At 35.6% G+C, this 15,049-nt stretch overlaps 1 protein-coding gene across 9 annotated transcripts in view; it reads right to left on the bottom strand.

The window, feature by feature from the left end:
* The window catches only part of ATRX (ATRX chromatin remodeler), a 300,487-nt gene that overhangs the window by 100,030 nt on the left and 185,408 nt on the right, over positions 1–15,049 (bottom strand). For all 9 annotated transcript variants that reach the window (XR_005237641.2, XM_007992127.3, XM_007992126.3 and 6 more), the window contains 3 exons: positions 1,129–1,259; positions 430–518; positions 105–274 (listed from right to left, as the gene is read on the bottom strand). Coding sequence is in view for 8 of the 9 variants with exons in the window: in XM_007992127.3 (XP_007990318.3) it covers positions 105–274; positions 430–518; positions 1,129–1,259 (390 nt within the window). In the remaining variant the exon portion in view is untranslated. The remainder of the gene's footprint in view (positions 1–104; positions 275–429; positions 519–1,128; positions 1,260–15,049) is intronic.

Raw genomic sequence — 15,049 nt, 5'->3', positions numbered from 1 at the left:
TTCCGTTGAGTCAATTAGTCAGGTAAGTGACTGAAAGAAGGACTAACGACATGACATTTTCCAAATCACTGTTCCATGATAAAGACAACATTCATTAGACTCACTTTCTTCCAGTTTTAAAGAAACAGAAGGATTGTTTCCTGTTTCATCCACATTTCCTTCACCACCTCCCCGAGATCTTGAATTCCACACCTTAATCACTTCAACATCATTGTCACTGCCACTTCCACTTGAGCTACTATCTTTTTTTCCCTTTTTCCCTTTTTTCTTCTTTCTAAAAAAACAAAACAAAACAAAACAAAACAAAAAACCATTCAGATTGTTAGAAAAGCATAGGAAAGATATAAATGCCAATTATAAGAGGTCAATCAGCAAGTAGGGGTTTTAACTTTGTCAATACAGGAGAGCATGAAAAAGTATTCAACTTACTTCGTATAATCATCGGAGCTTAAACTCATGGAGGTTTCATCAGAATCTGAGGCTATAAATTCATCCATACTGTCTTCGTCAAAATAACCCTAGAGAAAAAAAATGACCACTATTTTAATAGAATATCTCAACTTATATTGGAAATTATAATGATGTTCATTTAAGAATAAGTTAATTGGCATAAGCTAAGGAAGGACTGAGGAACTATTATAGATTTTAGTAGACAAAGAAGACAGGACAGATACGCTTACTAAATGCAATAGGAGGTCCTAGATTGGATCATGGAAAACAAAAAAGACATAAGTAAAAACATTGAAGAAATCCAAATAAAGCCTGCCATTTAGTTAATAGTATTGTACCAAAGTTAATTTCTTAGTTTTGATAACTTTACTAATGCAACATGCTGATATTAGAGGAAACCGGGTCAAAGGTATAGGGGAATTCTCACAAATATTGTTGCAACTTTTCTATAAGTATAAAATTATTTCAAAATAAAAAGTTTTTAAAAATGGGCTCAACAAAATAACATTTAACATTCCTTCTATAATCATAATACATGCAAGACATATAGAAGTTAGAAATAAGACATAGAATAGAACAAAGCAATAGAAAATTTGAATATATAGTCTGTAGGTCAATTATTCTTCTAAGTTTATTCTGCTTTCAATAGATGCCTTTAAACTAAGTTACCTGACTTACCTTATTTTCTTTGCTAATGTAGTCTAGCTGCAAACACCAAGGATGAGTCCATATTCTACTTAACATCTGAAAATCTTGGAAAAGCTTTGCACCTGCCTTTCCTCTTCCACCTTCACTATTATTGCCCACACCTGATCAAAAGAAATATGGTTAAAGACACAAAAATTGTCTATATCAACCAAGTTTCTAGATTAGGAGTTTTAATCTTGTGACATAAACCCTTTTGGCAGTGTAGAGAAGCTTATAAACTCTCTTTCTTAGAATATCGTTTTGAAACACGTAAAATAAATAGGATTACAAAAGAAACCCATCATATAGAAATTATCAAAACATTAAAGAACAAATTTGTACTACAGAAATATGTGCTTTGTAAAATTAATGCATTAAGTAACAAAATATGCACAGGTTTAATAAATACCTAAAATTCTGAAGTAAACATAAATGATTTTGAGGTATCAGGAACAACATGTAAAAATAGTTCTGATTTCTATTGGTAACACAGTCATGGTTATCACTAACACTACTATAGATTGCTGCCTCTATTCATCACTGGGAAAAATGCTGCTGCTTTAGCTAGAGGTTAAGGGAAATTAATACATAACTTTTTTCTTATCCAGGTACATATAATCACCTAATTTCTATCCATGGATCCTAGATTACAAATGCCTGTTATAAATAAACTTCGCTCCATGCAGATCATCCTTTACTGACTCTCGCCAACCATGCTCACTCAAAAAAATTACTTCTAGGGCAGTGACAGTAGCTCACGCCTGTGATCACAGCACTTTGGGAGGCCGAGGCAGGAGGACCGCTTGAGGCCAGGAGTTCAAGACAGGCCTGGACAACACAGCGAGACTCCGTCTCTACCAAGAAAAAAAAAAACCAAAAACATTAGCCAGGTATGATGGCACACAACTATAGCCCTAGATACCCTATATATTTGGGAGGCTGAAGTGGGATAACCACTTGAGCCCAGGAGTTTGAGGTCACAATGAGCTATGATTGCACCACTGCACTCCAGCCTGGGTGACAGAGCAAACTTTGTCTCCTAAAAAAAAAAAAAAAAAAAAAAAGACCTTCTAAAAATTATACTTTTGATGTACATAAAATGTAAATATTAGCTTTGCTCTATCCAGAATAATTTCAACAGAATTATCATTTTCCTACAAAACATAAAGAAAATGAATGCACATTTCATTAATATAATAATATTATCAAGAAGGTAACATGCAAAAGAACAAAACTGATCAAAAGGAAAAAACAGCATTTAAGCAATAACATATTTTCCTATTCACGGTTTTAAACAATGTAAGTTGTTTAAATAATTAGCAAATTTTGCCTCCATGAGTGAATGATAGAAAATTTAGTAGTGATATGAAACACTAATAATGCATAAAAACCTGCCGATTATTATTTTGCCTGATAGAGGTATTTCTATTGTGTAACAGAAATCACTGCTATGAAAATGAGGTATATAATTTCTTGGCATACAGCTGTTGACAATATTCACTTATAATTATTTTTATTTCTGTCAGGTCGGTAGTGATACTCTTTTATTCCTTACTTTAGGTCATTTTTCTTTGTTTTTTTTTTTTTTTTTCTTTCTTTTTTGATACAGGGTCTTACACTGTCACCCAGGCTAGAGTGAAGTGGTGCAATCACAGCTTACTGTAACCTCGAACTCCTGCGGGCTCAAGTTATCTGCCTGCCTTAGCCTCCCAAAAGCTGGTACTACAGGTGCATACCACTAGGTTTGGCTAATTTTATTTTATTTTATTTTTTGTAGAGACAGGGTCTTGCTTTGTTGACCAGGCTGTTCTTAAACTCCTAGCTTTAAAGGATTGTTCTACCTTGGCCTCCCAAAAGGCTGGGGTTAACAGGCATGATTCACTGTAGCCAGCCCTTATTTTAGCTGTGCCCTTTTTTTTTTCCCCATTACTTTGTAAGTGAAGGAAGGTTTGTCCATTATGTTAATCTTTTCAAAGAACCTACTTTTGGTTTCAATGATTTTCCCTACTGTTTTTCTGTTACCATATTTCTTTATTATTTCCTCCCTCCTGCTTGTTTTCGGTTTAATTTGCTCTTATTTTACTTTCTCAAAGTAGAAGGTTGGATTATAAATTTGAGATCTTTCTTCTTTTTTAATACAGGTATTTACCACCATACATTTCTCTCTAAGTATTACTTAAGTTATATCCCATATTCTAGAACCCTGTGTTTTTGTTTTCATTAACCTCTAAGCATTTTTCAATTTCCCTTGTGATTTCTTCTTTGGTCCATTGGTTACTTAGGTATATGTTGTTTAATTTACATGTATTTGTAAATTTTTAAACTTTCCTTCAGTTATTGGTTTCTAATTTCATTTGAATGTGGTTAAAGAAAATACTTTAGTAATAAAAGGAAAATTTTAATGATAAATGCCTACATTAGAAAAAAAATCTCAAATAAGGAATCTATCTTTACACCTCTAGAAGCTAGAAAAAGAATAAGCTAAACCCAAAGCTTGCAGAAGGAAGGAAATAATTATCAAAGCATTAGTAAATCAAATAATAGATGATATAGAGAAAAAATCTGGTTTTTTGAAAAAAAAATAAGGCAAGCCAACAAACCCTCAGCCTATTAAGAAAAAAGTGAGAGGACTCAAATAAATAAAATAGACATGAACACATTACAATCCAATGCCTCAGAAATAAAGAAGGATCATAAAGAACTAGTATGAAAAATTATATACCAAGAAGTTGAATAATCTACAGGAAATAAATTCCTACAAACATACAATATATCAACACTGAATAAGAAAGAAATAGCCTCAACAGACCAATTAAAAATAAAGAGACTGAGGCTACTGGGGCTCTTATTTGGTTCCATAAGACTTTTAGGATTTTTTTTTTCTAATTATATAAAAAATGACATTGGTATTTTGATAGAAATAGGTTTGAATCTGTAGAATGCTTTGGGTAGTATGGTCATTTTAATAATATTAATTCTTTTTTTTTTTTTTTCCCTAGACGGAGTTTCGCTCTTGTTGCCCAGGATGGAGTACAGGGGCGCGATCTTGGCTCACTGCAACCTCAGCCTCACGGCTTCAAGCCATTCTCCTGCCTCAAGCCACCGATGGGACTACAGGTGCCTGCCACCATGCTCGGCTAATTATTCTTTTGTGTGTGTATTTTTAGTAGAGACGGGGTTTTGCCACGTTGGCCAGGCTGGTCTCGAACTCCTGGCCTCAAGTGATCTGCCTGCCTCAGCCTCCCAAAGTGCTGGGATTACAGGCGTGAGCCACCATGCCTGGCCAATAATATTAATTCTTGAACAAAGCCAAAGGTATCACATTACTTGACTTCAAATTACCCTACAAGGCTACAGTAAACAAAACAGCATGGTACTGGTACAAAAACAGACACAAAGATCAATGGAACAGAATACAGAACACAGAAATAGAGACACATACTGACAGTCAACTGACCTTTGACAAAGTCAACGAAAACATATACTCAGGAAAGGACACTCTTTTCAATAAATGGTTCTAAGAAAATTGGATTCCCACATGCAGAAGAATGAAACTGCACCATTATCTCTAACCACATGGAAAAATCAACACAAGATAGATTAAAGACTTAAATGTAAGAGCTGAAACAATAAAAATACTAGAAGTAAACCTAGAGAAACTCATTCTGGACATTGCTCTAGGCAATTCATCACTAAGACCTCAAAAGCAAAGCCACAAAAACAAAAATACACAAATGGGACTTAAATAAAAAGCTTCTGTACAGCAAAACAAATAACTAACAGAGTGAACAGACAATCTGCAGAATGGGAGGAAATATTTCCAAACTATACACCCAACAGGGGACTGATATCTAGAATTTACAAGGAACTCAAACAATAACAAAAAACAAAACAAATAATTCCATTAAAAAGTGGGCAAAAGTCATAAATAGACATTTTTCAAAAGAAGATGTAACAAATGGCCAACAAGCATATGAAAAAATTCTCAACATCACTAAACGTCGGAAAAATGCAAATCAAAACCACAATGACGTATCTTCCCCAGTTAGAATGGCTATATTTAAAAGTCAAAAAATAAATGCTGGCAAAGATGGGGAGGAAAGAGAATATGTTTACACTATTGGTGGGAATGTAAATTAGCACAAACTCCATGAAAAACAGTATGGAGATTACTCAAAGAACTAAAAATAGAACTAACATTTGATCCAGCAATCCCACTACTAGGTATCTACCAAGAGAAAAAGAGATCATTATATCAAAAAGATTTTTAAAAAAGATACCTGCATTTATGTGTTTATTGTAGCACTATTCACAATAGCAAAGCTATGGAATCAACCTAAGTGTCTATCAAAAGATCAATAAAGAACATGTAGTATATATATACAGTGGAATACTATTTGGCCACAAAAAAGAACAAAAGCATGTCTTCTGCAGTAACAAGGATGGAACTGGAGGCCATTATCTTAAGTGAAACAACTGAGACACAGAAAGATAAGTAGTGTCATGTTCTCCCTTATAAATGGGGCTAAATAATCTGAACACACGGATGTAGAGTGTGTAATGATACACAATGGAGACTTGGAAGGGTGGGGGGAAAGGAGAAGAGTGAATGAGAAACTACTTAATGGGTAGAATGTACATTATTCTGTGGGTACACTAAAAGCCCTGACTTCACCACTACATAATATATCCATGTAACAAAATTACACATGTACCCCATAAATTTATACCAACAAAATTAAGATGGCTCACGCCTGTAATCCCAACACTTTGGGAGGCCCAGGCAGGTGGATCACACGGTGTCAGGAGTTCGAGAACAGCCTGGCCAACATGGCAAAACCCCGTCTCTACTAAAAATACAAAAAATTAGCCAAGCATGGTGGTGGGCACCTGTAATCCCAGCAACTTGGGAGGCTGAGGCAGGAGACCTGCTTGAACCTGGGAGGCGGAGGCTGCAGTGAGCTGAGATCACGCCACTGCACTCCAGCCTGGGAGACAGAGCAATACTCTGTCTCAAATAAAATAGAATAAAATAATTAGATTAAAAATAAAATTAAGAAAAAAGAAATAAGTAGTAATAAAAAATACCTGCCAACAAAAAGGAGCCCAGAACCATATAGCTTCAAAACTGAATTCTACCAAACATTCAAAAAACAATGAATATCAATTCTTAAACTCTTCCAGAAAACAGAATTACAGGAAATACTTCCAAACTCTTTTTGCGAGGTAAGCATCACCCTGATACCAAAGGCAGACAAAGACACCGAAAGAAAAGAAAACTATAGTCCAATATCACTGATGAACATAGATATTAAAACCCTCAATAAAATACTAACTAACCCAATTCAACAACACATCAAAAAGTTTATACGCCAGGACCAAGTGGGATTTATTCCTGGGATGTAAGGTTGTTTTAACACATGCAAAGTAGCCAATGTGATACATCACGTTAACAAAATAAAAGACAAAAACGATATAATCATCTCAATAGATGCAGAAAAAGCATTTGGCAAAGTTCAAAATCCTTTCATGATAAAACCTCTCAACAAAATAGTTATACAAGGCCGGGCACAGTGGTTCATGTCTGTAATATCAGCATTTTGGGAGGTCGAGGTGGGTGGATCACGAGGTCAGGAGTTCAAGACCAGCCTGGCCAAGAAGGTGAAACTCTATCTCTACTAAAAAAACAAAAAATTTAGCCAGGCATGGTGGCAGGTGCCTGTAATCCCAGCCACTCAGGAGGCTGAGGCAGAAAACTGCTTGAACTCCAGAGGGGGAGGTTGCAGTGAGCCGAGATCACACCACTGCACTCCAGCCTGGGCGAAAGAGCGAGACTCGTCTCAAAAAAAAAAAAAAAAAGAAAAAGAAAAAAGAAAAAAATAGTTACAGAAGGAAATGTCCTCGACACAGTAAAGGCCATTTATGGAACCCCACTGGTCATATCACACTCCATGGGGAAAAATTAAAAGCTTTACCTCTAACATCAGGAACAAGATAAGGATGCCCACCTCTCATCATTTCTCTTTAACACAGTACTGGAAGTACTACCAAGAGCAATTAGACAAGAAAAACAAATAAAAGGCATCCAAATCAGAAATAAAGAATTAAAATCATCCTAGTTTGCAGAGGACATGATCCTATATATAGAAATCCCTAAGGACTCCACTAAAACACTATTAGAACTAATAAGTCCAGTAACATTGGAGGCTACAAAATCAACATACAAAACTCAGTTTCATTTTTTTACATGAAAATAATCAGAAAAAGAAATCAAGAAAACAATGCCATTTATAGTAGTATGAAAACAAACAAAATGCTTAGGAATAAATTTAACCAATGAAGTGAAAGATCTGTACACTGAAAACTGAAAAACACTGATGAAAGAAATTGAACATAAATAGTCTACGTTTTGTGTATTAGCAAAATTAATACTGTTAGAATGTACACACTACCCAAAGTGACATACAGATTCAACACAATCCCCATCAAAATTCCAAAGAAATTCACCTTGAAAAAAAGAAAAAGCAATCCTAAAATGTGTATGGAACCACAAAACACCCCAAATAGTGAATACAATTGTGACAAAGAAAATCAAAGGTGGAGGCATTTCCTGGTTTCAAATTATATTACAAAGCAAAGTAATTAAAACATTATGGTCGTCAGGTGCGGTGGCTCATGCCTGTAATCCCAGCACTTTGGCAGGCCAAGGCGCGTGGATCGGTTGAGGTCAGGAGTTCGAGACCAGCCTGGCCAACATGGTGAAACCCTGTCTCTACCGAAAATACAAAAATTAGCACTCCGGCCTGAGTGACATAGCAAGACTCAGTCTCAAAATAATAATAATAATAGGGCCAGGCATAGTGGCTCACGTCTGTAATCCCACCACTTTGGGAGGCTGAGATGGGCCGATGACCTGAGGTCCTGAGTTTGAGATCAGCCTGGCCAACATGGCGAAACCCCATCTCTACTAAAAACACAAAAATTAGCTGGGCATCGTGGAGTGTGCCTGTAATCCCAGCTACTTGGGAGGCTGAGGCAGGAGAATAGCTTAAGCCTGGGAGGCAGAGGTTGCAGTGAGCAGAGACTGCGCCATTGCACTCCATCCTGGGCTACAGAAGGAGACTCTGTCTCAATAATAATAATAATAACAACAACAAGAACAATAACATTGAATACAAAAGGACTAGATTCTCCAATCAAAAAACACAGACTGGCCAAATGGATGTAAAAACAACAGCCATTGGTCAGTTGCCTACCAAGAAATACACTTCTCCTATAGAAACACACATAGACTAAAGTAAAGGGATGAAAAAGAAATATTCCATGCCAATGGAAACTGAAAAAGAGCCTATAAAAGAGTCACTATACCTACACAAAATAGATTTCAAGATAAAAACTGTAAGAAGAGACAAAAAAGGTCACTATATACTAATAAAGAGGTAAGTTCAGCAAGAGGATATAATTATTTTATTTATTTATTTAAAGACGGAGTCTCCCCGTGTCGCCCAGGCTGCAGTGCAGTGGCGGGATCTTGGCTTACTGAAACCTCTGCCTCCCAGATTCAAGCGATTCTCCTGCCTCAGCCTCCAGAGTAGCTGCGATTACAGGGGCCCACCACCAACCCCGGTTAATTTTTGTATTTTCAGTAGAGACAGGGTTTTACCATGTTGGCCAGGCTAGTCTCAAACTTCTGACCCAAAATGATCTGCCCACCTCGGTCTCCCGAAGTGCTGGGATTACAGGCATGAGACACCATGCCCGGCCAGGATATAATAATTTTAAATATATATGCACCCAACACTGGAGCAGCCAGATATACAAAGGAAACATTATTAGAGTGAGAGAGAGAGATAGGTCCCCGGTACAGTAATAGCTGGAGACTTCAACATCACAGTTTCAGTGTTGGACAGATAATCCAGAGAGAAAATCAACAAAGAAATATCAGACTTAATCTGCACTACAGACCAAATACACAAAATAGATATTTAAAGAATATTTCATTTAATGGCTGTATTATACATACTCTTCTCTCCAGCACATGGATCATTCTCAAGGAGACACCGTATATTAAGCCAAAAAACGTATTTAAAATTCCAACAAATTGAAGTCACATCAAGTATCTTCTCTGACCACAATGAATTAAAACTAGAAATCAGTAACAAGAGAAATTTTTGATATTCTGAACACATGAAAAGTAAACAATATACTCTTGAATAACCAGTGGGTTAGTGAAGAAATTGAAAAAGAAATTAAAAATTTCTTGAAACAAATAATAATAGAAACACAACATACCAAAAACCTATGGGATACAGTGAAATCAGTACTCAGAGGGAAGTTTATAGCTGTAAGTACCAACATCAAAGAAAGTAGAAAAACTTTGAACAAACAACCTAACGATGCATCTTAAAGAAGTAAAAGAAAGAGAAGAAAAGTAGAAAAGATCAATGAAACACTTGGTTTTTTGAAAAGATAAAGTCCACAAACCTTTAGCCAGACTTCTTAAGAAAAAAAAGAGAGAATACCCAAATAAATGAAATCAGAGATGGAAAAGGAGACATTAAAACTGATACCACAGAAATTTAAATGACCATTAGAGGCTACTATGACCAACTATATGCCAATAAATTGGAAAACCTAGAAGAAATGGACAAATTCCTAGACACATGCAATCTACTAAGATTGAACCAGGAAGAAATCCAAAACCCGAACAGACCAATAACAACTAATGAGATCAAAGTAATAATAAAAAGTCTCCAAAGCAAAGAAAACCTAGAGACCCCAATTTACCTAAATAATTTTCATTTTAGGTTCACGGGTACATGTGCGGGTAAATTTACCCCAATTTATGTGCACGTGTACCCCTGAACCTAAAATGAAAATGTAAAATAAAATAAACATATTATGGCATGTAAAGCCCCCACCCCACCCCCCAAAGAAAAATAAAAAAATGAAAAGTCAGGTACCTAATACCTTCACTGCTGAATTTTACCAAACATTCCAAGAAGTACTAATTCCAATCCTCCTCAAACTATACTGAAAAATAGAGAAGGAATACTTCCAAATTCTTTCTGAGACCAGTATTACAATGATACCGAAACCAGACAAAGACACATCAAAAAAGGAAAACTACAGGCCAATATTCCTGATGATCATTCACACAAAAATCCTCAACAAAATACTAGCAAAACAAATTGAACAACACATTAAAAAGGTCATTCATCATGACCAAGTGGGATTTATCCTAGGGATGCAACGATGGCTCAGTTTATGGATATCAGCCGAGTGCGATGGCTCATACCTGTAATCCCAGCACTTCGGGAGGTCGAGGTGGGAGGATCCCTTGAGCCCAGGAGTTCAAGACGAGCCTGGGCAACATAAAGAGACCTCACCTCTACAAACAAACAAACAAGCCAGAAAAACACATACATACATACATACATACATACACACATATAAATATACACACACACACACACACACACGGAAAATCAATGTGATACATCATATCAACAAAACGAAGGATAAAAACCATAACCTCAACTCTACAAAAAAAAAAAAAAATACATACATACATACACACACACATATAAATATATATACACACACACATATGGAAATCAATCAATGTGACACATCATATCAACAAAATGAAGGATAAAAACCATATAATTATTTCAATTCATGTTGGAAATGCATGTGATAATATTCATCATCTCTTCATAATAAAAAGCCCTAAAAACCTGGGTATCAGAAGAACATACTTCAACATATTAAAACTATATACGACAGACCCACAGCTACTATCATACTGAATGGGAAAAAAACTGAAAGTCTTTGCTCTAAGATCTTGAACACTACAAGGATGCCCACTTTCACTACTGTTGTTCAACATCATACTGGAAGTCCTACTAAGAGTAATCAAAGAAGATAAAGAAAGCGCAAACAAATGGAAAAGGAAGAAGTCAAATTATCCTTGTTTGCAGATGACATGACCTTACATTTGGAAAAAGAAAAAACAAACAAACTAAAGACTCCACCGAAAAAACTATTCAAACTGATCAATAATTTCAGTTAAGTGGCAAGTAACAAAATCAATATACAAAAATCATTGGCATTTCTATATGCCAACAATGAACAATTTGAAGAAATCAAGAAAATAATCTTATTTACAATAGCTACAAATAAAATAAAATATTCAGAAATTAACTGAATTAAAGAAGTGAGGCAGGGCACAGTGGCTCATGCCTGTAATTCCAGCACTTTGGGAGACCAATGCAAGTGGATCACTTGAAGCTAGGAATTCAAGACCAGCCTGGCCAACGTGGCAAAACTCTGCCTCTACTAAAAATACAAAAATTAGAGTGTGGTGATGCACACCTTTAATCCCAGCTACTCAGGAGGCTGAGGCATAAGAATCACTGAAACCAGGAGGCAGAGGTTGCAGTGAGCCAAGATCGCACCACTGCACCCCAGCCTGGGTGACAGAATGAGACTCTGTCTCAAAAAAAGAAAAAAAAGAAGAAAGAAGAAGAAGGAGGTGGAGGAGGAGGAGGAGGAGAGGAAGAAGAAGAGGAAGAAGAGAAGAGGAAGAGGAAGAAGAAGAGGAAAAAGAAGAGGAAGAAGAAGAGGAAGAGGAAGAAGAAGAGGAAGAAGTAGTAGTAGTAGTAAAAGAACTCTGTAGTAGTAGTAGTAGTAGTAGTAGTAGTAGTAATAGTAGTAGTAGTAGTAGTAAAAGAACTCTACAATGAAAAATATAAAACATCGACGGAAGAAATGGAAGAGGACACCAAAAAATGGAAAGACATTCCATGTTCATGAATCAAAAGAATCAATATTGTTAAAATGTCCACACCACCCAAAGCAATCTTCAGATTCAAAGCAATCCCTGTGAAATAAATACCAATGATATTCTTCACAGAAATTGAAAAAACTATCCTGAAATTTATAAGGAACCATTAAAGACCCAGAATAGTGAAAGTTATCCTGAGCTAAATGAACAAAACTGGAAGAATCACATTACATAACTTCAAAGTACACTACAGAACTACTGTAATCAAAACAGCATGGTACTAGCATAAAAAAGACACATAGGCCAATGAAACAGAATAGTAAACCCAGAAACAAGTTCACACACTTACAGTGAATGCATACTCTACACAGGTGTCATGGACATGCATCGGGGAAAGGATAGTCTCTTCAGTAAATGGTGCTGGGAAAATTGGATATACGTATGCAGAAGAATGAATCTGGACACCTATCTATTGTCATATTCAAATGGATTAAAAAGTTAAATCTAATACCTCAAACTATGAAATTACTAAGAGAAACCATTGGTGAAACTCTACAGGACACTGGATTGGGCAAAGATTTCTTGAGTAATACCTCAAAAGCAGAAGCAACCAACGCAAAAAAATGGACAAATGGGATCATATCAAGTTAAAAAGCTTCTGCACAGGAAAGAATACAATCCAATAAAGTGAAGAGACAACCCACAGGATGGGAGAAAATATCTGCAAACTACCTATCTGACAAGGGATTAATGACCACAATATATAAGGAGCTGAAACAAGTCAAATGGAAAAAAAAAAAAAAAAACTCTAATAATCTAATTTAAAAATTGGCAAAAGATCTGAGTAGACATTTCTCAAAAGAAGACATGCAAATGGCAAATAGATATAAGAAAAGGTAATAAGAAAAGGTACTCAACATCATTGGTCATCTGAGAAATGCTAATCAAAACTACAATAAGATATCATCTCACCCATTAAAGTGGCTTTTATCCAAAAGACAAATGCTGGCGAGGAGGTGGAGAAAAGGGAACCCACATACACTGCTGGTGGCAATGTAAATTAGTACAACCACTATGGAGAAAAGTTTGGAGGTTCCTCAAAAAAGCAAAAATAGAGCTATCATATGACACAGTAATCCCACAGCTGGGTATATACTCAGAAGAAAGAAAATCAGTATATTGAAGAGATACTGGCACTCCTATGTTTGTTGCAGCACTGTTTACAACAGCCAAGATTTGGAAGCAACCCAAAGTTTATCAACAGATGAATGAATAAAGAAAATGTGGTAGATGTACACAATGGGGTACTATGCAGCCATAAAAGAGAATGAGATCCTGTGATTTCAAACCACATGAAACAGCAAGAAAGACAAATTTCACATATTCTCACTTATTTTGGAGAGCTAAGATTCCTTTTTTTTTTTTTTTTTTGAGGCAGCTCTGTCACAAAGGCTGGAATGTAGTGGCATGATCACAGCTCACTGCAACCTCTGCCTCCCAGATTCAAGCGATTCTCCTGCTTCAGCCTCCTGAGTAGCCAGGATTATAGGCACATGCCACCACAACTTTTGCATTTTTTTGTATAGACAGGGTTTCACCATGTTGGCTAGGCTGGTCTCGAACTCCTGCCCTTAAGCCATCCACCTGCCCTGGCCTCCCAAAGTGCTGGGATAACAGGCCTGGGATTACAAGTGGGAGTCACCATACCCAGCCAGGAGCTAAAATTTAAAACAACTGAACTCACAGAGACAGAAAATAGAACAATAGTTAATAGAGGCTGAGAAGGGCAGTAGGGCAGGGGGAAAGGAGAGATGGCTATTAGGTACAAAAATATAGTTAGGTAGAATGAATAAGAGCTAGTATTTTATAGAACAGGGTGACTACAGGCAACAATAATTTATTGTATACTTTAAAATAAATAAAATATAAATTACTTCTTTGTAATACATTTAAGGATGAATGCTTGAGATGGATACCTCATTTACCCTGATGTGATTATTATGCATTGTATGGCTGCATTAAAATATCTCATGTACCCCATAAATGTATACACCTACTATGTACCCAAAAAACTTAAAACAATAATTTTTTTCTCTATATAATATCATGTCACTTGCAAATTGAAATAGTTTTACCCCTTCCATGACACTGTGGAATACTTTTATTAGTTTTCTGGTGTAATTGTCCTGGCCAGAACCTCTAGAAAATGTTAAATATAGGAGGCAAAAGTGACATCTTTGTTTTGTTCCTGACCTTAGGAGAAAGTCATTGAGTTTTACATTTCAATTAAATTCCTCTTAATAGCATAAGACACACATCCAAAGACAAAAACTACTTAGCTGGAAGATATGTCAGAATATACTAACTTAATGCAGCAGAGTTAAAATGATCAGGAATATGGAAGAGATCTTAAGAGACATGGTTGATGGAGTAAGAAGAGCTGACAAATGTCATATCAAAACAGAGAGAAAGGGATAGAGCCAAATTTGAAGAGGTAATTTAATACATAATACACATTATAGACACAATTCTACTAATTTGAAAATATTAGAGTGAACACTAAAAAGTATTTTGTGGCATTATCTTTTTGATCACTTTGCTATGCATTTTCATACACATCCTTTTTATTTCACAGAAATGGGTATGATTTCATCTTTATTACATAATATACTTATTCTATATATTCCTAATTATTAACACACAATATTCCATGTTATAATATTTAATGTATCTTCCTGCATGGTATTAGATTATGGTGATATACCATAATATAAACTATCCCCAAAAGTTGAGGATTTGAGTTTATTTCCAATTTTTTGTTATTATAAATAATGCCACAACAGGTAACAGTTCACTTTAGGTCACAAGCTGGATAACATAATTCCAGCCATTAAAAAAAAAAAAAAAAATATATATATATATATATATATATACACACACACACACACACAGAGTATATAAACACAATGTATATGTATTGTGTGTTTATGTAGTGTGTGTTTATGACATTTAAGTGTCACACATACATTTTAAAAACTGGAAAGCAAGATATCAAATATTAAATAAGTAGCAGTTCCAAATTCTAGTTTATGAGATTATAGGTAGTTTTTATTGTATCAGTGC

This window comes from Chlorocebus sabaeus, chromosome X (genome assembly GCF_047675955.1).
Source record: "Chlorocebus sabaeus isolate Y175 chromosome X, mChlSab1.0.hap1, whole genome shotgun sequence".
In the NCBI taxonomy this organism is placed as follows: Eukaryota; Metazoa; Chordata; class Mammalia; order Primates; family Cercopithecidae; genus Chlorocebus; species Chlorocebus sabaeus.
This window is presented reverse-complemented; position numbering and strand designations above follow the sequence as displayed.